The 22,822-nt window shown below is 45.0% G+C and overlaps 1 protein-coding gene across 7 annotated transcripts in view; it reads left to right on the top strand.

The window, feature by feature from the left end:
• Window positions 1-2,930, top strand: part of sgcg (sarcoglycan, gamma) — a 1,055,765-nt gene extending 1,052,835 nt beyond the window's left edge. For all 7 annotated transcript variants that reach the window (XM_085999188.1, XM_085999193.1, XM_085999189.1 and 4 more), the window contains one exon: window positions 1,954-2,930. In XM_085999188.1, coding sequence (XP_085855314.1) covers window positions 1,954-2,127 — 174 coding nt within the window. In that variant the 3' untranslated portion in view covers window positions 2,128-2,930. The remainder of the gene's footprint in view (window positions 1-1,953) is intronic.
• Window positions 2,931-22,822: the final 19,892 nt, after the last annotated feature.

Genomic DNA, 22,822 nt, shown 5'->3' on the forward strand with positions numbered 1-22,822 from the left:
AGGACGAGTAAATGGCAGTCCCACCACAAATGCCACAAAGGCAGATGGTAAAGTAGTTAGCTACAGACTAAAAAAAAGCACAATCATAAGGTTTTAACAACAAATGAATAATCTGATCCCTTTAAACTTATTTCCACTTTCAGGGTAGTGCCCCATAACCCTGGTGTGATGTATACTGGTGTGATTAGGACCAGCGTAAATGAGTCAGGAACAGTGGGAAATGGGATGCACCGTCTCATTTTCATAGACCCACCCAAACTTCCTCCACCTGGCAGAAATTATGGCAGAAAACTGTGGCACTAAAGCAGGCTGGATCCCCACCCCATTTCCAATCCCCAGGCACCCAATTACTATCGCAAATTGGGTGGAACACAGTGGTAAATCTAGGCTTCACTGTCCAAACTAGGATGTGAAGCAGGTTGGCAGTGCTTTCAGAGGAAAAAAAGTCAAGGGAAAAACATTGGAAAAATGTGTTACTTTGGGATAATGAAATCTCAAACACTGGCTGAGGATACAGAAGCCTAGAAATTACAACTGGTGATATCAGTGAACAATTGCTTAATATGACATTCCTGCCTGCTACTTTACCAAAGGCAGCAACTTATTTATTTGCAATATGTTAACATTTCCATTCAAATAGCAGCCAGGGCAAAGTTATATGATCATCATGTTAAGCATTCTTTTGCTAATATCACCAACAATGATTTTCAGGCTATGGCAATAATATACACCAGAACATCCTGGGATGTGGACAATGCTGGCAGGGCCAGCATTCATTGCCCATCCCTAAATTCCCTTGAGAAGGTGGTGGTGAGCCGCCTTCTTGAACCGCTGCAGTCCACGTGGTGATGGTACTCCCACAGTGCTGTTAGAGAGGGAGTTCCAGGATTTTGACCCAGCGACTGTGAAGGAATGGCGATATATTTCCAAGTCAGGATGGTATGTGACTTGGAGGGAAACTTGGAGATGATGGTGTTCTCATGCACCTGCTGCCTTTGTCTTTCTAGATGGCAGAGGTCGCAGGTTTGGGCGGTGCTGTCGAAGAAGCCTTGGCGAGTTGCTGCAGTGCTCTTGTAGATGGTACACACTGCAGCCATGGTGCGCTGGTGGTGGGGGGAGTGAATGTTTAAGGTGGTGGATGAGCTGCTTTGTCCTGGATGGTGTTGAGTTTCTTGAGTGTTGTTGGAGCTGCACTCATCCAAGGAAGTGGAGCATATTCCATCACACTCCTGACTTGTGCCTTGTAGATGGTGGAAAGGCTTTGGGGAATCAGGAGGTGAGACACTTGCCGCAGTATACCCAGCCTCTGACCTGCTCTTGTTGCCACAGTATTTATGCTACTGATCCAGTTAAGTTTCTACTCAATGGTGACCTCCCAGGATGTTGGTGTTGGGGGATTCGGCGATGGTAATGTCGTTGAATGTCATGGGGCAGTGGTTAGACGCTCTCTTGTTGGAGATAGTCATTGCCTGGCACTTGTGTGGCGCGAACATTACTTGCCACTTATCAGCCCAAGTCTGAATGTCATCCAGGTCTTGCTGCATGCGGGCACAGACTGCTTCATTATCTGAAGAGTTGTGAATGGCACTGAACACTGTGCAATCATCAGTGAACATCCCCACTTCAGACCTTATGATGGAGGGAAGGTCAATAATGAAGCAGCTGGAGATGGTTGCACCTAGGACACTGCCCTGAGGAACTCCTGCAGCGAGATGTCCTGGGGCTGAGAGGATTGGCCTCCAACAACCACAACCATCTTCCTTTGTACTAGGTATGACTCCAGCCAGTAGAGAACTTTCCCCCTACATTGAATAAAACTGCATTGAAAAAAATCAATGTAAGGAAAAGGTGAAATGAGTTGTTTATTTTAGGATTTGTATTGTTTGTATAAAGGATTCTATATATTGTAATGCAGCAAAAATAATTAAAGTGGATCTTTCCCCTCTTTTACAGCTAGTGCTAGATGCTGAGACTGTGAAACTACCTAAGTTGCCTCACGGGACACAGGGTGGATCCGGAAGTTCTCAGGGACTATACGAAGTTTGTGTCTGTCCAGATGGAAAGCTTTACCTGTCTGTCGCAGGAGTGGGATCCACCTGCCAGGAATATAGTCGGGCCTGCCAGTGAGCATCTTGGTATCGTCTCGAGTCTTCTGAGAACGTGACCTTTCATCCAGCGTTTTTGAAAACATTTGAATACTTTCTCAGTAAATGCAGCTGCAAGCATCAGTGCCATAGCATCGTAAAGAAAGTGGTAAAAGATTTACGTCCATCAATATATCTTCTATGAGATATTAAACAGAACCCCCTATTGCCCCAGAAAAATAGAAAAAATACTATATACAAATGGACAAAAAGAGCACAATTTAGAACTTTCATTTCAAAATAGTGGAAGCAAAAAGTGACTTGGGCTCAATTGCCATTGTTGCACAGACAACATTGTTAACAGCCCATTATAATGGACTGCAACGATATTTACTATCAACAGTTGCATCAGATGATGCTCCTACTATTATTGAACATTTTTATAGGAAAGATATATGGACTCCGAATTATAAATCAACATTTTCTATCCGCGCATCAGTCTAACTTCTACATCCTCCAACTCTTACTTATGCCAACATGTGAGATTCATTTTTTAATGATAAAAATACATTGTATGAATTAAATTTTGATACACTAACTGCAGGGGCTGGGTTGATTTTGACCAGTGTCTGCTAGATCTCTATGCAATAACTCTGTTTTTTCTTTTCCTGCAATAACACTTGAACCACAAGAGCTGTGCTTTTTGTACAAAACTACAATGTGGAATAAAGTCTCCAAAGCTTTACCATCTGTATGTAAACCACAGTATTAAAGTTGCAGTACCCTTTCTTAGTCTTTTTATAAAGCTATGTTGAAATGTATAAAAATAAAAGTACACTATCCCTATTTGCATTTGCGTGATTATTTTATCCTTATTACTTTGTAAAAATGTATATTATTGTATTACTCTAGAGATGTATTAACTATTGATGTAAAAAGACTACTGAGCACTTGGTTTGAGTATAAAACAAGGCTTTAATCAACTGTTTCAAAACCATGAGATTTCTAGTTACATCACTAGTTCCTGGTTACAGAAACATCCTGAGCAAGCTGGGCCCACGCCCGAGTATTTATACTCCTTGGATGGCACCACCAGCTAGCCGCCCAGTGTTACTTCATGACTCATGATAAGATTCATGACAACTATTATCTAGCAGGAGGGTCGGTAACCAAAGGACACAGATTTAAAATAATTGGCAAAAGAACCAGTGGGGTGATGAAAAGAATTTTTTTGTGCAGCAAGTTGTCATGATCCGGAATTCTCTGCCTGAAAGGGTGGCGAAAACAAATACAATCCTTACTTCAAAAGGGAATTGGATATATAGTTGAAAGGGAAAAAACTTGCCAGGCTCTGAGGAAACATAGAAACATAGAAGATAGAAGCAGGAGTAGGCCATTCGGCCCCTCGAGCCTGCTCCGCCATTCAATGAGATCATGGCTGATCATCCAAATTCAGTACCCGGTCCCTGCCTTCTCCCCATATCCCTTGATCCCTTTAGCTTTAAGAAATATATCCAACTCCTTCTTGAATATATTTAATGAATTGGCCTCTACTGCCTTCTGTGGGAGAGAATTCCACAGGTTCACCACTCTCTGGGTGAAGAAATTCCTCCTCATCTCTGTCCTAAATGGCTTACCCCTTATCCTTAGACTGTGACCCCTGGTTCTGGACTCCCCCGCCATCGGGAACATCCTTCCTGCATCTAGTCTGTCCAGTCCTGTCAGAATTATATAAGTTTCAATGAGATCCCCTCATTCTTCTAAACTCCAGCGAGTATAAGCCCAATCAATGCAATCGCTCCTCATACGTCATTCCTGCCATCCCAGGAATCAGTCTGGTGAATCTTCACTGCACTCCCTCCATGGCAAGAACATCCTTCCTCAGATAAGGCGACCAAAACTGCACACAATACTCAAGCTGTGGTCTCACCAAGGCCCTGTACAACTGCAGCAAGACATCCTTGTTCTTGTACTCGAATCCTCTCGCTACAAAGGCCAACATACCATTTGCCTTCTTAACCGCCTGCTGCACCTGCATGCTTACCTTCAGCGACTGGTGCACAAGGACACCCAGGTTTCGTTGCACTTCCCCTTCTCCCAATCTATTGCCGTTCAGATAATAATCTGCCTTCCTGTTTTTGCCACCAAAGTGGATAACCTCGCATTTATCCACATTATAGTGCATCTGTCATGCTTGTGCCCAATCACCCAACCTGTCCAAATCATACTGGAGTTTCTCGGCATCCTCCTCACAGCACACACGCCCACCCAGCTTTGTGTCGTCTGCAAACTTGGAGATATTACATCTAGTCCCATCGTCTAGATCATTTATATACATTGTAAATAGCTGGGGTCCTAGGACCGATCCCTGCGGTACCCCACTAGTCACTGCCTGCCACTTGGAAAAAGAGCCGTTTATTCCAACTCTTTGCTTCCTGTCTGCCAACCAGTTCTTTATCCCAGTCAGTACTTTGCCCCCAATCCCATGTGCCTTAACTTTACACGCTAATCTCTTATGCGGGACCTTATCGAAAGCCTTCTGAAAGTCCAAATACACCACATCCACTGATTCTCCCTTATCTATTCTACCAGTTACATCCTCAAAAAATTCCAATAGATTAGTCAAGCACGATTTACCTTTTGTAAATCCATATTGACTTTGTCCGATCCTGTCAGTGTTTTCCAAGTGCTCTGCTATTACATCTTTTATAATGGATTCTAGCATTTTCCCCACTACCGATGTCAGGCTTACCGGTCTATAATTCCCCGTTTTCCCTCTACCACCCTTTTTGAATAGTGGGGTAACATTAGCTACCCTCCAATCCATGGGAACTGTTCCAGAGTCTATCGAATTTTGGAAGATGACCAACAATGCATCTACTATTTCTAGGGCCACTTCCTTAAGTACCCTAGGATGTAGATTATCAGGCCCTGGGGATTTATCGGCCTTCAATCCCATCAATTTCCCTAACACCATTTCCCTACAAATACTGATTTCTTTCAGTTCCTCCCTCTCATTAGACCCTGTGTTCCCCGACATCTCTGGGAGGTTATTTGTGTCCTCCTTTGTGAAGACAGAACCAAAGTATGTATTTAATTGGTTGACATTTCTTTGTTCCCCATTATAAATTCCCTTGATTCTGACTGCAAGGGATCTATGCTTGACTTCACCAATCTTTTTCTCTTCACATATTTATAAAAGCTTTTACAGTCAGTTTTTATGTTCCCTGCAAGCTTACTCTCATACTCTATTTCCCCCTCTTAATTAATCCCTTTGTCCTCCTTTGCTGAATCCTAAACTGCTCCCAATCCTCAGGTTTACTGCTTTTTCTGGCCAATTTATATGTCTTCTCCATGGATCTTATGCTATCCCTAATTTCCCTTGTTAGCCACGGTTGAGTCACCTTTTTTGATTTATTTTTATGCCAAACAGGGATGAACAAATTCTGTAGTTCATCCATGCGATCTTTGAATGTTTGCCATTGGCTATCCACCGTCAACCCTTTGAGTAACATTCCCCAATCAATCCTACCCAACTCGTGCCTCATACCATCGTAGTTTCCTTTATTGAAAATCAGGACCCTAGTCTCTGAGTCAACTACTTCACTCTCCATCTTAATGAAGAATTCTATCATATTATGATCGCTCCGACCCAAGGGGCCTCGCACAACAAGATTGCTAATTAATCCTTTCTCATTGCATAATACCCAGTCTAAGATGGCCTGATCTCTAGTTGGTTCCTCGACATATTGGTCCAGGAAACCATCTCGTATACATTCCAGGAATTCCTCCTCCACAGTATTGTTACTAATTTGGTTAGCCCAATCTATATGTAGATTAATGTCACCCATGATAACTGCTGTGCCCTTATTGCACGCGTCTCTAATTTCCCGTTTAATGCCATCCCCAACCTCCGCATTACTGTTTGGAGGTCTGTATACCACTCCAACTAATGATTTCTGCCCCATCGTATTTCTCAGTTCTACCCATAAAGAGCAGGGGAGTGGCACTAATTGGATAGCTCTTCCAAAAAGCCGGCACAGGCATGATGGGCCGAATGGCCTCCTTCTCATAGAGTTATACAGCACAGAAAGACGCCCTTCAGCCCATCGTGTCCGCGCCGGCCATCAAACCCTGTCTATTCTAATCCCATTTTCCAGCACTTGGTCCGTAGCCTTGTATGCAATGGCGTTTCAAGTGCTCATCTAAATGCTTCTTGAATGTTGTGAGGATTCCTGCCTCTACCAGAGTTCCAGATTCCAACCACCTTCTGAGTGAAAAAGTTTTTCCTCAAATCCCCTCTAAACCTCCTGCCCCTTATCATTGTATGATTCTAAGATCTGCTTAACTGCTATCTGTCATACATGTACTCCAGCTACAAGTGAGATAACATTGGTACTGGTCCCATCTGCACTGCTGTCCCAGCAAAACATCCTGGTTACTTTAACCATATATATACATATAAGCAAAGAACAGCAGAAAAAATTAAGCAACAAAGACTCCTATGCCATCGTGTGGTCAGGTGATGCATTGTCCAACATCACTGAAGCCTGTGTTACCACAGCAACAATACAGGTCACTGGAATAGCAGCTCTGGTGTTAAGTGTCATCTATCCATTTTCTGGGCTGAACCAATAACGTTGCAATCAGATTGTGAAATTTCACTTTGAATCCTGACATTAACCAGGGTTTATATTGTCAATTGTACCAGTTTTATTTTGGAGTAGAAATCAAATTAGTTTCGCTCCAAACCCATGTTGATGCTTCTCTCTTATATCAGAAGTTCACATAAATCACAGATTGGCTGGCTCTAAGGTTATTTCAAACTGATGAATCTATTATGTCCGTGAATGATTGAGACACAGACAGCAGAGTTAAACAAAACACGTCTTTACTGGTGGAAGTCAAGAGTGAAACTAAAAAAACAGAGGCTCACTAGCGCCTTTTATACAGGGGTGGTCACTGCCGGTACTGCAGTCTGAGACCAGTTATTCTCTTAAAGGTACATACACAACAATTCCTCCCCTTTTAGATAAACAGTACATAACATTCATTTAACAACTAAATGATAACTAATTACAATCACAATTACTGTTGCAAGATACATTGGTTAAGTTTAAGCAATTATAAGTTCAGTCTTTGAGGAGGCTTCCTGATTCTGTCTGGATAACGCCTCTTTGGGGTATCAGGTTCTTCTGGAAATGGTGTGTCGGGATCAATGTCGTTGTTTGGTTCATCTGCTTCCAATATTACTGGTTCTGCGGTAGTTGCAATTGGAACGTCGATTTCATTACCAGGTGTATCAGATCGTGGTGTGGAGTTGACGTTTTCCAGTGACTCTAGAATCTGGTCAGCATGGCGTCTTACAATGCTCTCCCCAACGTCCACAGTATACATGAGAGGTCCTTGTCGTGTACAAATCGTTCCTGGCTGCCATTTCTCAGTGCGGTAGTCCCGGGCCAAAACTGGTTGACCTATCTTAAAACTCCTGGTCGGCCTTTCATTCATATTCTGAAACTGCCTGTTCTCCACATCTCTTCGGACGTTTGGCTTAACCAAATCCAAGCGGCATCGTAGTCTTCGATTGAATAACATCATGGCTGGAGTTTGGTTGGTAACCGCATGTGTCGCATGTGTAGGCAAACAAGAAGTTGTCCACCTTGTGTTGTAGGGGTATATCTTCATTACACATTGCCTTGATAGCCTTCTTGAATGTTTGGACAAACCTCTCGGCCAATCCATTAGTGGCTGGATGATATGGGGCAGATGTGTAATGCTTAACACCATTGTTCTTTAAGAACCTCCGGAACTCTTCAGACACAAACTGTGGTCCATTGTCAGAGCAAATCTGTTCAGGCAGCCCATTTCTGGCGAATATGGTTCGTAAAACTGTGATAGTTTTTTCCGTGGTGGTTGAGGACATTTTTATTACCTCTGGCCACTTTGAATGTGCATCCACCACAATTAAAAACATCGAGTCCATGAAGGGACCAGCAAAATCAATGTGCACCCTTTGCCATGGAGATGAGGGCCACTCCCATGGATGCAGAGGAGCTTGTGGTGGGGCGTTTTGGACCTTCTGGCATCCTGCACAGCTCTTGGTCATCTCTTCGATTTCTCTATCGATTCCCGACCACCACACAAACGCTCTGGCTAAGTTCTTCATTTTTACCCCACCCAGATGACCCTCATGAAGCTCATTGAGCACTCTATCCGTCAACTTAGGTGGAATTACTACTCTGGATCCACACATCAAGGTTCCTCTGCACACTGACAGCTGTTCTCTTCTCGGCGAGAATGCTGGCAGCAGTGGTTCGCCATGTGCTGGCCATCCCTTCACCGTTAAATCATAGACCCGTGATAGTGTCAGGTCATTCCGTGTTTCCTTTTCTATGTTTGCATTCGTCACAGGGAGACATTCGACTATGGTCGAGTGGAATAACTCCTTTGGATCCACTGCAAGGACTTCTTCTTCCACCGTCGGCAACAGTAGGCGTGACAATCCATCAGCATTTCCATGCTGTTTAGTTCCTTTGTACTCGATGTCATATTGGTGTGCCCCTAGGAAAAGGGACCATCTCTGCAGCCGTTGTGCTGTCATTATCGGTACGCCCTTCTGAGGGTTGAAAATGGAGACAAGAGGTTGATGATCGGTTAGTAGAGTAAATTGTTGACCGTGCAGGTAGTGATTGAACTTCTTCACCCCCCACACTAGGCTGAGGGCCTCTCTCTCAATCTGGGCATAGTTACGCTCGGCAGAAGTTAACGAGCGTGACGCAAAAGCTATCGGCCTCGCTAAACCATCAAGGAATTTACGTGACAGTACCGCCCCAATGCCGTAGGGAGACGCATCACACGCCAGTCTGATTAGCAGTGCTGGGTTGTAGTGAGCCAATACTTCCCTTGAAGTGATTAAGTCCTTACTCTTCTGAAAAGCACGCTTACAATCATCGCTCCATTTCCATGCTACCCCCGTTCGTAGCAGGGCTTTCAGTGGGTGCAGAATTGTCGACAAATTCGGCAAACACCTATGATAGTAATTCACCAACCCGAGGAATGACCTCAGTTGCGAAACATTTTCAGGCGCTGGGGCCTTAACAAACGCTTCAATTTTGTCAGGGGACTTATGTAACCCCTCTTCATCAATCACGTGGCCACAATACGATATCTGTTTCTTTAAAAATTCACACTTGGTGCGGTTGGCTCGCAGCCCATGTTCCCGTAGTCTAGTGAGCGCCTGTTCTAGGTTGTTAAGGTGTTCACTGTCATCTTCACCCGTCACAAGGATGTCGTCCAAGTAACACTGAGTCCCCGGAATCCCTTGCAGGACTTGTTCCATCGCTCTTTGCCATATCGCCGGAGCCGATGCTACTCCGAATACCAATCGATGATACTTGTAAAGACCTTTGTGAGTGTTTATCGTGAGATACTTCCTAGAGGACTCTTCAACCTCCATCTGCAAATATGCTTGTGCTAGGTCAATTTTTGTAAAACGCTTCCCTCCAGACAGTGAGGCGAAGATGTCTTCTATCCTTGGAAGAGGATATTGTACTGTGTGAACGACTGGGTTCACCGTCACCTTGAAATCCCCACAGATGCGAATCTTCCTTGGCTCCCCGGACTTATTGCTTAACGTTTTCTTCATGACAGGAACGATGGGTGTCGCCCACTCGCTCCAGTTGACCTTAGACAACACGCCCGCCTTCTCCAGATTCTCCAGCTCTGCCTCGACGGCTGGGCGAATTGCATATGGTACCGGTCTTGCTTTGAAAAACTTGGGAACTGCATTCTCTTCTATTTTTATCGAGGCGGTTACGCCTTAAAGCTGGCCCAGTTCTTGTTGAAATACCACTTTGGCGTTAGTTAAGATTGTTGACAATCGTCCAGGAGTGACGTCTTCATCTTTTTTACCGTCCACCGTCATTGCATGAATGGAGTGCCAATCTAAGTTTATCTTCCTGATCCATTCCCGTCCCAATAACGGTGGTCCACCATTTGGCAGTATGTAGAGATACAATTTCCGTATTTTCTTGCCGTTGTATTCGACAGGCACCCTTATTTTTCCTCTGGGGTATACTTTTTGCCCCGTATACGTCGTCAAGACGATGGATGTCTCTCTCAAGGGTATGTGTGAAAATAGCCGCTCGTAGTCTCGTCGATTCATGATGGTTAGCGCTGATCCTGTATCCAATTCCATTTTAACTTGGGACCCTGCTATCGTGAGGGTGACCCAAATGGTTCGGTGATCCTCTTTTGCGATTACATTGTGAAGTTTGAGACAGCTTAGTCTCCTGTTCCCGGATTCACTATCGCTCATCTGGTCTTCGGAACTACTGTCCGTCATCTTTTGTACTTTCTTGTACGGTTCCTTAGTAGCCTTTTTGTTGTCGCTGGTCTTCGTCCCAGACCTGCAAACTCGTGCAATGTGTCCCATCTTCCCGCATTGCCTGCATATTTTGTCTTTGGACCAGCAGTCCTTCTGGTCATGGTTAGTTCTGCCGCAGCGATAACATTTTGCAAATCCCCGTGTCATTTCGTGGGTGCCGTATTCCTGTGGTTTTTGTTGAATTTCTGCAGCTCCCCTGGCTGCTGCTTCATACGATACTGCCATGCTGAAAGCCTTATCTATCGTCAGCTCTTTCTCTGAGAGTAACTTCTTCTGTGTTCCTTCACTCAGGAGTCCACAGACAAATTTGTCCTGTAGGGTATCTGCCAATCCTGCTCCGAACTGGCAGTGCTTTGATAGCTTGCGTAGTTCCGTAAGATACTCAGCATTGCTCTCATCTTTGTGCTGAGTTCTCCTGTGGAATTCAAATCTTTCTGCTATCAACAGCGGTGCAGGGTTTAGGTGTTCCTGTAGGACAGCAACAATTTCGTTAAAACTCTTTGCCTTCGGTTTGGCTGGAGTAATCAGGTCCCGCAATAGGCCATACGTTCTAGCGCCCATTAAGTTTAACAATATCGATGCCTTTTTCTCCTCCGCTATTTCGTTTGCCTCGAAATATACCTCAACTCTTTCCACATACGTGGTCCAGTCCTCTATTGTATTATCAAAAGCAGTGATACAGCCAGTCTTCGGCATCTTGCAAATCTAAAATGGCGCCTCCCGCGCTTTGCCTTCTTCCCCGATTTAACAAAATGGCACCTCCCGCGCTTTGCCTTCTTCCCCGCTGATTACGATGGCACCTCCCACGCTTTGCCTTCTTCCCTGCTGTTGTTAGCGCTGCTTTCCACGGTTTCTTGCGCGTTTAATATATTTTTTTAAATTATTTTCCCGTCGTGGAACCACCCTGTGGGACTCTTGCCTCCCTCTTCGCGGGTCTATACGCAGCCCAGCTTCGTAGCACCGGCTGCGCCCTGTGTGCTCCACCCTCTCTCTCTCTTCTTCCCGACAACGCTGCTCGGCCCCGTTGCAAACCACCCGCTCGAGTTCGTGACCGCCGCAGCCCAGGAAGGATTAGTGCACTACCTGCCACCAGCCCGATTAGCTGAAGCACCGTTGACAGGAACCAGGCCGCGCATCCGACAGCTTCTCCAGCAATCTTCAACTCTGCAACACAGGGCGGATGCCCACGGTCAACGCCCGTTTCTACTGCCTCTTACTATCTTTTCTTTCTGGCCTCGACCTCTGCTCACTTCGCTGTAGGAATGGATCCCAGGAGGTGGTGCAGACTGTAGGTAGGTTCGTATCTGCTCGTCGCCAGTATTATGTCCGTGAATGATTGAGACACGGACAGCAGAGTTAAACAAAACACGTCTTTACTGGTGGAAGTCAATAGTGAAACTAAAAAAAACAGAGGCTCACTAGCGCCTTTTATACAGGGGTGGTCACTGCCGGTACTGCAGTCTGAGACCAGTTATTCTCTTAAAGGTACATACACAACAGAATCTTTGAATAAAGGGACATTGCAGCTTGAAAGCGACCCATTGTTGTTATTGCACACTGAGCTACACATAAATGCAGTACAGGCACAGTCACCTAACATTCTGCATGTTGTCTGATGGGCTGTTCCAGTTGAAATAGTGGCATGTCTCAATAACATCAATGAATATACAGAGCCTTCAAAGCAATATATATTCTGCAGTTTATTGAAAAATTGCTATACTAGTTTTCAATCATAAATCTCTACCTAAAGCCAGGTAAGCTTCTATTTTTAATATATATTTAAGGTAATTTTTTATATATACATATTGTTAGATTATTCAAAATTAAGGGTTACTAAAACCTCATCTGCTTATGATATAAAATAATGCAAAAGAGCCAACAAAAAATTTCATTACACAAAAAAAGGTGCAGACTATGGCACGGGGTCAGTGGGAGGTGACCCTACTTAAATACTGCCAGCAAGGGCCTAGGCTACCAGGACCTAATTTCGGGAACCCCAGAGGAAAAATAAGGGTGCCTGTCGAATACAATGGCAAGAAAATACGGAAATTGTATCTCTACATACTGCCAAATGGTGGACCACCGTTATTGGGACGGGAATGGATCAGGAAGATAAACTTAGATTGGCATTCCATTCATGCAATGACGGTGGACGGTAAAAAAGATGAAGACGTCACTCTTGGACGATTGCCAACAATCTTAGCTAACGCCAAAGAGGTATTTCAACAAGAACTGGGCACGCTTAAAGGCATAACCGCCTCGATAAAAATAGAAGAGAATGCAGTTCCCAAGTTTTTCAAAGCGAGACCGGTACCATATGCAATTCGCCCAGCCGTCGAGGCAGAGCTGGAGAATCTGGAGAAGGCGGGCGTGTTGTCTAAGGTCGACTGGAGCGAGTGGGCGACGCCCATCGTTCCTGTCATGAAGAAAACGTTAAGCAATAAGTCCGGAGAGCCAAGGAAGATTCGCATCTGTGGGGATTTCAAGGTGACGGTGAACCCTGTCCTTCACACAGTACAATATCCTCTTCCAAGGATAGAAGACATCTTCGCCTCGCTGTCTGGAGGGAAGCGTTTTACAAAAATTGACCTAGCACAAGCATATTTGCAGATGGAGGTTGAAGAGTCCTCTAGGAAGTATCTCACGATAAACACTCACAAAGGTCTTTACCAGTATCATCGATTGGTATTCGGAGTAGCATCGGCTCCGGCGATGTGGCAAAGAGCGATGGAACAAGTCCTGCAAGGGATTCCGGGGACTCAGTGTTACTTGGACAACATCCTTCCAACAGGTGAAGATGACAGTGAACACCTTAACAACCTAGAACAGGTGCTCACTAGACTACGGGAACATGGGCTGCGAGCCAACCGCCTCAAGTGCGAATTTTTTAAGAAACAGATATCGTATTGTGGCCACATGATTGATGAAGAGGGGTTACATAAGTCCCCTGACAAAATTGAAGCGGTTGTTAAGGCCCCAGCGCCTGAAAATGTGTCGCAACTGAGGTCATTCCTCGGGTTGGTGAATTACTACCATAAGTTTTTGCCGAATTTGTCGACAATTCTGCACCCACTGAACGCCCTGCTACGAACGGGGGTAGCATGGAAATGGAGCGATGATTGTAAGCGTGCTTTTCAGAAGAGTAAGGACTTAATCACTTCAAAGGAAGTATTGGCTCACTACAACCCAGCACTGCCAATCAGGCTGGCGTGTGATGCGTCTCCCTACGGCATTGGGGCGGTACTGTCACATAAATTCCTTGATGGTTTAGCGAGGCCGATAGCTTTTGCGTCACGCTCGTTAACTTCTGCCAAGCGTAACTACGCCCAGATTGACAGAGAGGCCCTCAGCCTAGTGTGGGGGGTGAAGAAGTTCAATCACTATCTGCACGGTCAAAAATTTACTCTACTAACCGATCATCAACCTCTTGTCTCCATTTTCAACCCTCAGAAGGGCGTACCGATAATGACAGCACAACGGCTGCAGAGATGGTCCCTTTTCCTAGGGGCACACCAATATGACATCGAGTACAAAGGAACTAAACAGCATGGAAATGCTGATGGATTGTCACGTCTACCGTTGCCGACGGTGGAAGAAGAAGACCTTGCAGTGGATCCAATGGAGTTATTCCACTCGACCATAGTCGAATGTCTCCCTGTGACGAATGCAAACATAGAAAAGGAAACACGGAATGACCCGACACTATCACGGGTCTATGGTTTGATGGTGAAGGGATGGCCAGCACATGGCGAACCACTGCTGCCAGCATTCTCGCCGAGAAGAGAACAGCTGTCAGTGTGCAGAGGAACCTTGATGTGTGGATCCAGAGTAGTAATTCCACCTAAGTTGACGGATAGAGTGCTCAATGAGCTTCATGAGGGTCATCTGGGTGGGGTAAAAATGAAGAGCTTGGCCAGAGCGTTTGTGTGGTGGCCGGGAATCGATAGAGAAATCGAAGAGATGACCAAGAGCTGTGCAGGATGCCAGAAGGTCCAAAACGCCCCACCACAAGCTCCTCTGCATCCATGGGAGTGGCCCTCATCTCCATGGCAAAGGGTGCACATTGATTTTGCTGGTCCCTTCATGGACTCGATGTTTTTAATTGCGGTGGATGCACATTCAAAGTGGCCAGAGGTAATAAAAATGTCCTCAACCACCACGGAAAAAACTATCACAGTTTTACGAACCATATTCGCCAGGAATGGGCTGCCTGAACAGATTTGCTCTGACAATGGACCACAGTTTGTGTCTGAAGAGTTCCGGAGGTTCTTAAAGAACAATGGTGTTAAGCATTACACATCTGCCCCATATCATCCAGCCACTAATGGATTGGCCGAGAGGTTTGTCCAAACATTCAAGAAGGCTATCAAGGCAATGTGTAATGAAGATATACCCCTACAACACAAGGTGGACAACTTCTTGTTTGCCTACCGGAATGCGACACATGCGGTTACCGGCCAAACTCCAGCCATGATGTTCTTCAATCGAAGACTACGATGCCGCTTGGATATGGTTAAGCCAAACGTCCGAAGAGATGTGGAGAACAGGCAGTTTCAGAATATGAATGAAAGGCCGACCAGGAGTTTTAAGATAGGTCAACCAGTTTTGGCCCGGGACTACCGCACTGAGAAATGGCAACCAGGAACGATTTGTACATGACAAGGACCTCTCATGTATACCGTGGACGTTGGGGAGAGCATTGTAAGATGCCATGTTGACCAGATTCTAGAGTCACGGGAAAACATCAACTCCGCACCACGATCTGATACACCTGGTAATGAAATCGACGTTCCAATTGCAGCTACCGCAGAACCGGTAATATTGGAAGCAGATGAACCAAACAACGACATTGATTCCGACTCAACATTGCCAGAAGAACCTGATACCCCAAAGAGGCGTTATCCAGACAGAATCAGGAAGCCTCCTCAAAGACTGAACTTATAATTGCTTAAACTTAACCAATGTATCTAGCAACAGTAATTGTGATTGTAATTCGTTATCATTTAGTTGTTAAATGAATGTTATGTACTGTTTATCTAAAAGGGGAGGAATTGTTGTGTATGTACCTTTAAGAGAATAACTGGTCTCAGACTGCAGTACCGGCAGTGACCACCCCTGTATAAAAGGCGCTAGAGAGCCTCTGTTTATAGTTTCGTTTATGCCTTTCACAAGTAAAGATCTGTTTGTTTTCTCTCCTGCTAGTCCGTGTCTCAAACATTCACGGACTTAACATAAATCAAACAGGGCCACAGTAAATAATAATTCGAAAAGGACTAAGAGTGTTAAAAAATCAAGCCTGAAGGCTTTGTGTCTTAATGCGAGGCGCATTCGTAATAAGGTGGATGATTTAGCTGCGCAAATAGATGTAAACGGATATGATATGATTGGGATTACGGAGACATGGCTCCAGGATGAGCAAGTCTGGGAATTCAACATCCAGGGGTATTCAATATTCAGGAAGGACAGGAAAAAAGGTACGAGATGCAATGATCTCTGCTTCAATTATTCCCTGTGATAAAACAACAATTATATAATTATAATAAAATGGCTACAGGGCACACTAACCAATATGGCGTGTGATGCACTTGTGGTGCGGACTGAGTACGCCATTTTGGGCTCTGCAGTGCCAAATTTTCAGATTCACAATCAAAATACACGCCAAAAAAAGATTACTACCGAGGTATTCAAAACCAACTCGGAAGCACATGCACAGAAGAGTGTTTAATATGGCTTCAAAATTAGAATGAATAGAAAAAGAAGTGGTACTAATAAAAATAAACAGTTTATTGCTGCTAAACTTATAAAAGGGGCATTTACTTTCATAAAACATTTTTCGGGCCTGATTTTTCCCTTCTAACTCTCACACCTTCGAATTGTCTTGCTGTGTGAATCATCATAGATGTTGTACTGATGCCACCTTCAGGCAGTTCAAAGTGTAACAATTGCTGCCAAACTTATTTTTCAACCACATTTTTCATAAATGTGTGCCTTTAATAGAAGTGTGAGACAGGTTTTTAGTCGTTTCAAATACAATTTGAATTGTGGCACTTTTCTTACATTTTCACTCTATTTTTATATTGTTATTCAAATTGACCATTTCAGATCGCCAACAACTGACAGGCCTTCATGTCACAATTATCATTCATGAGGCACCATCTTCTATTGAGTCTCAACTGAAATTTCTTGGGGGAAAAATTGGGTTGGAAAAATCCCCTAGCGCCCGGGCACGGCGCCGCTACTGCCTCCCGTGAAATTCAGCGGGAGGTTAGTGGCGGCGGTAGTCAATAGCGCTCTGCAGTGCTGCGCCGCCGGCGATGACACCATTGCCATGCTCAGCACCCCGGCCGCTAACTTCCCCTGCGCCCCCTGACCTATCGCCGGACGATATGTCCGACAGGATCAGGTGACATTTCTGCAGCGGCGGCGGCGGTGCTACTTAAAGGGCAGGTGTCGGGCGGCCATCTTTATTTTGACCGACTGCCAGGACCTGCCCCCTTTCCCTTTTTTATGCAGGGTGCCGACCGTGATCGTTCAGCCCGGCATTCCTCTTGAGTGTCGGGCTGTTTTCATGGCACCCCGCTCCCCGGTGGTCCAGTAGGGCCCTGGTGCACACAGTGCTGGGCCCCTTCCCTTTAATCAGGGAATGACGCCTGCAATGACGCGCCGCTACGTGCTGCCATGTGTGGCGCTGTTGCACACAGCGCCGCGAACTTCAGTAGTAGCGCCCCAAGAAGGAGGTGGAGTGCTTCCAGTAGCACCCCACCTTCTGCTTGGGGCGCTACTACTGAATTTACAGCGAAGGGGCGCTAACATTTTCAGGGTGCTAAAATTAGCGCCCCGGTGACGTTAGAGCCCCAAAATGGGCGCCACCCAATTATTCCCCCTTAGTTTCTTACATTTAAATATATGAAATTGCCTATGCAAATTGAGAGCCTAACATATGGGAACGGTAGTATAGTGGTAATGTTATTGGACTAGCAATCCAGTAGGCCTGGACTATTAATCCGGAGAATTAGTTCAAATCCCACGACGGCAGTTGTGGAATTCAAATTCATTTAATTAAATAAATCTGGAATAAAAAGCTAGTCTCAGTAATGGTGACCATGAAACTACTGGATTGTTGTAAAAACCCATCTGGTTCACTGATGTCCTTTATGTGACTCCAGACCCACAGCAATGTGGTTGACTCTTAACTGCCCTCTGAAATGGCCATTCAGTTGTAACAAACCGCTATGAAACACAATAATCTGCAGCGGTTCAAGAAGGCAGCACACCGCCACCTTCTCAAGGGCAATTAGGAATGGGCAATAAATGCCGGCCTTGCTGGCGATGCACACATCCCATGAATGAATTTTTAAAATGTTTCAGGCCCCTTTGGCAAATGAATTGCGACAGAGCGCAGCATGCCCTGTAAATACTGTTAAATGTGTGGTGTAGGTCGCTTTTCCCAGGTGCAAAGCAATCAAACTAACAGACCACTGGAGGCTGCCACCAAACAGGTAAGTACAAAATGATATACTTACCTGAATGTAGAGCCAGAAGCAGCATTAAAGATGCAATTAATTATTATGCTCAGTTTTTTAATAGTAGACACATATATTTTAAATTTCTTCCTAAGGACTTTAGTTTAAATTATATAATTAGTAAGTATAACACTTTAGTTTAGTACTTGGATGTTATCTATAAGGTCTTCCAGAAGGCATTTGATAGGTTTCCGCACAAGAGATTATTAGCAAAAGTGAAAGCCAATGGGATTGGAGGGAACTTTGCAGCATGGGTTGGAAATTGGTTGGGAGATAGGAGACAGAGAGTGGGGATAAAGGGTACATACTCTGATTGGCAGGATGTGACAAGTGGTGTTTCCTCGGGATCTGTACTGGGGCCTTAGCTTTTCACCATATTTATCAATGACTTGGATGAAGGAATAGAGAGTTGCCTATCCAAGTTTGCAGGTGACACGAAGTCAGCAGGCACAGTAAGTAGTGCTGATGGGAGCAGAAAGTTACAGAGTGACATAGACAGTGAGCGCGCAAAACTGTGGCAAATGGTTTTCAATGTAGGGAAATTTATTTTCTAAATGGTGAGAAATTAGGATCTGTAGAGGAGCAAAGAGATTTGGAAGTCCAAGTACACAAATCACTAAAAGCTAGTGTGCAGGTACAAAAAGCAACCAAAAAGGCTAATAGCATGTTGGCCTTTATAGAAACATAGAAGATAGGAGCAGGAGTAGGCCATTCGGCCCTTCGAACCTGCCCCGCCATTCAATGAGATCATGGCTGATCATCCAAATTCAGTACCCCGTTCCTGCCTTCTCCCCATATCCCTTGATCCCTTTAGCCTTAAGAAATATATCCAACTCCTTCTTGAATATATTTAATGAACTGGCCTCCACCGCCCTCTGTGGCAGAGAATTCCACAGGTTCACCACTCTCTGGGTGAAGAAATTCCTCCTCATTTCAGTCCTAAATGGCTTACCCCTTATCCTTAGACTATGACCCCTGGTTCTGGAGTCCCCGACCATTGAGAACATCCTTCCAACATCTAGTCTGTCCAGGCCTGACAGAATTTTATAGGTTTCGATGAGATCCCCTCTCAATCTTCAAAACTCCAGTGAGTATAAGCCCAATCGACACAATCTCTCCTCATACGTCATTCCTGCCATCCCAGGTATCAGCCTGGTGAATCTTCGCTGCACTCCTTCCATGGCAAGAACATCCTTCCTCAGATAAGGCGACCAAAACTGCACACAATACTCAAGGTGTGGTCTCACCAAGACCCTGTACAACTGTAGCAAGGCATCCTCGTTCCTGTACTCGAACCCTCTCGCTACGAAGGCCAACATTCCATTTGCCTTCTTAACCGCCTGCTGCACCTGCATGCTTACCTTCAGCGACTGGTGCACAAGAACACCCAGGTCTCTTTGCACTTCCCCTTCTCCCAATCTATTGCCATTCAAATAATAATCTGCCTTCCTGTTTTTGCCACCAAAGTGGATAACCTCACATTTATCCACATTATAGTGCATTTGCCATGTTTCTGCCCAATCACCTAACCTGACCAAATTGTGCTGGAGTTTCATGACCTCCTCCTCGCAGCATACCATCCCACCCAGCTTTGTATCGTCTGCAAATTTGGAGATATTACATCCAATTCCCTCATCCAGATCATTAATATATATTGTGAACAGCAGGGGTCCTAGGACCGATCCTTGTGGTACCCCACTAGTCACTGCCTGCCACTCGGAAAATGACCCGTTTATTCCAACTCTTTGCTTTCTGTCCGCCAACCAGTTCTCTATCCAAGTCAATACCTTGCCCCCAATCCCATGTGCCTTAATTTTGCACACTAATCTCTTATGCGGGACCTTATCGAAAGCCTTCTGAAAGTCCAAATACACCACATCCACTGGTTCTCCCTTATCTATTTTACCAGTTACATCCTCAAAAAATTCCAGTAGATTAGTCAAGCATGATTTACCTTTTGTAAATCCATGCTGACTTTGTCCGATCCTGTCACTGCTTTCCAAGTGCTCTGCTATTACATCTTTTATAATGGACTCTAGCATTTTCCCCACTACCGATGTCAGACTTACCGGTCTATAATTCCCCACTTTTTCTCTGCCACCTTTTTTGAATAGTGGGGTAATATTAGCTACCCTCCAATCCATGGGTACTGTTCCAGAGTCTATCGAGTTCTGGAAGATGACCAGCAATGCATCTACTATTTCTAGGGCCACTTCCTTAAGTACCCTGGGATGTAGATTATCAGGCCCTGGGGATTTATCGGCCTTCAGTCCCATCAATTTTCCTAACACCATTTCCCTACAAATACTGATTTCTTTCAGTTCCACCCTTTCATCAGACCCTATGTTCCCCGGCATTTCTGGGAGGTTATTTGTGTCCTCCTTTGTGAAGACAGAACCAAAATATGTATTTAGTTGGTCTGCCATTTCTTTGTTCCCCATTATAAATTCCCCCGATTCTGACTGCAAGGGACCTACGCTTGACTTCACCAATCTTTTTCTCTTCACATATCTATAAAAGCTTTTACAGTCAGTTTTTATGTTCCCTGCAGGCTTACTCTCATATTCTACTTTCCCTTCCTTAATTAATCCCTTTGTCCTCCTTTGTTGAATCCTAAACTGCTCCCAATCCTCAGGATTATTGCTTTTTCTGGCCAATTTGTATGTCCTCTCCTTCGATCTTATGCTATCCCTAATTTCCCTTGTTAGCCACGGTTGAGTCACCTTTTTTGTTTTATTTTTATGCCAAACTGGGATGAACAACTTCTGTAGTTCATCCATTCGGTCTTTGAATGTTTGCCATTGCCTATCCACCGTCAACCCTTTGAGTGCCATTCCCCAATCAATCCTACCCAACTCGCTCCTCAGACCATCGTAGTTTCCTTTATTTAAATTGAGGACCCAAGTTTCTGAGTCAACAAGTTCATTCTCCATCTTAATGAAGAATTCGATCATATTATGATCGCTCCGACCCAAGGGGCCTCGTACAACAAGATTGCTAATTAATCCTTTCTTGGTACATAATACCCAGTCTAAGATGGCCTGATCTCTGGTTGGTTCCTCGACATATTGGTCCAGGAAACCATCCCGTAAACACTCCAGGAATTCCTCCTCCACAATATTGTTACTAATTTGGTTAGCCCAATCTATATGTAGATTAAAGTCACCCATGATGACTGCTGTGCCCTTATTGCACGCTTCTTTAATTTCCCTTTTAATGCCATCCCCAACATCCGCCTTACTGTTTGGAGGTCTATATTCCACTCCCACGAATGTTTTTTTCCCCTTAGTATTTCTCAATTCTACCCATACAGATTCCACATCATCACAGCTAATATCCTTCATTACAATTGTGTAAATCCCTTCTTTAACCAGTAATGCTACCCCACCTCCCTTTCTTTTTTGCCTATCTTTCCTGAATATCAAATACCCCTGGATGTTGAGTTCCCAGTCTTGGCCATCCTTGAGCCACGTTTCCGTAATCCCAACCAAATCATATTCGTTTACCTCTATTTGCGCAGCCAATTCATCCACCTTATTACAAATGCTCCTCGCATTAAGACACAAAGCCTTCAGGCTTGTTTTTTTAATGCTCTTAGACCTATTAGAATTATTATTTACTGTGGCCACGTTTGATTTAAACCGTTGATTTCTCTGACTGCCACTTTTGTTTTTCTCCTTCCTATCTTTTGCTTTTATCCTTGTTTCCCTTTCCTCTGTCTCCCTGATCAGGTTCCCAACCCCCTGCCATTTTAGTTTAAACCCTCCCCCACAGCACTAGCAAACACTCCCGGTAGGACATCGGTTCCAGCCCTGCCCAGGTGCAGACCGTCCGGTTTGAACTGGTCCCACCTCCACCAGAACCGGTTCCAATGTCCTAGGAAGTTGAATCCCTCCCCCTGGCACCATTCCTCTAGCCACTTATTCATCTGAAGTATCCTTCTATTTCTACTCTGACTAGCACGTGGCACTGGTAGCAATCCTGAGATTACTACCTTTGAGGTCCTGTTTTGTAATTTACCTCCTAACTCCCTATATTCCACTTTTAGGACCTCATCCCGCTTTTTACCTATGTTGGTGCCTATATGCACCACGACAACTGGCTGTTCACCCTCCCCTTCCAAGATGTTCTGCAGCCGCTCGGAGACATCCTTGACCCTTGCACCAGGGAGGCAACACACCATCCTGGAGTCTCGTTTGCGGCCGCAGAAACACCTATCTATTCCCCTTACAATAGAATCCCCCATTACTATAGCTCTACCACTCTTTTTCCTCCCATTCTGTGCAGCAGAGCCACCCCTGGTGCCAGGAAGTTGGCTGCTGCTGCCCTCCTCTGATAAGCCATCCCCCCCAACAGTACTCAAAGTGGTGTATCTGTTGGAGAGGGGGATGGCCACAGGGGACCCCTGCACTACCTGCCTGCGCCTAGTACTCTGCCTGTTGGTCACCCGTTCCCTTTCTTCCTGTCCAACCTCTACCTGTGGTGTGTCCAACTCCCTAAACGTGCTATTCACGATGTCCCGAGTATCGCGAACGCTCCAGTATGCATCCAATCGCAGCTCCAGCGCCGCAATGCGGTCTGTCAGTAGCTGCAGCTGGGTGCACTTCCTGCACACGTAGTTGTCAGGGACACAGGAAGTGTCCCTGAGTTCCCACATATCGCAGGAGGAGCATATCACGGGGCTGGGCTATCCTGGCATGATTTACCCTTTAATTAATTGAGTTTAAATTAAATCAATCAATCCCACTAATTACACTACAGTTAAGTAGTTTACCAACAGTCCCTGCTTCACCAGAGAGACCTTAGAAACTATAAACCTGAGTTAAAGT

Source organism: Somniosus microcephalus, chromosome 10, assembly GCF_052327205.1.
Source record: "Somniosus microcephalus isolate GS21.2 chromosome 10, FLI_Smic_1.0, whole genome shotgun sequence".
Lineage (NCBI taxonomy): Eukaryota > Metazoa > Chordata > Chondrichthyes > Squaliformes > Somniosidae > Somniosus > Somniosus microcephalus.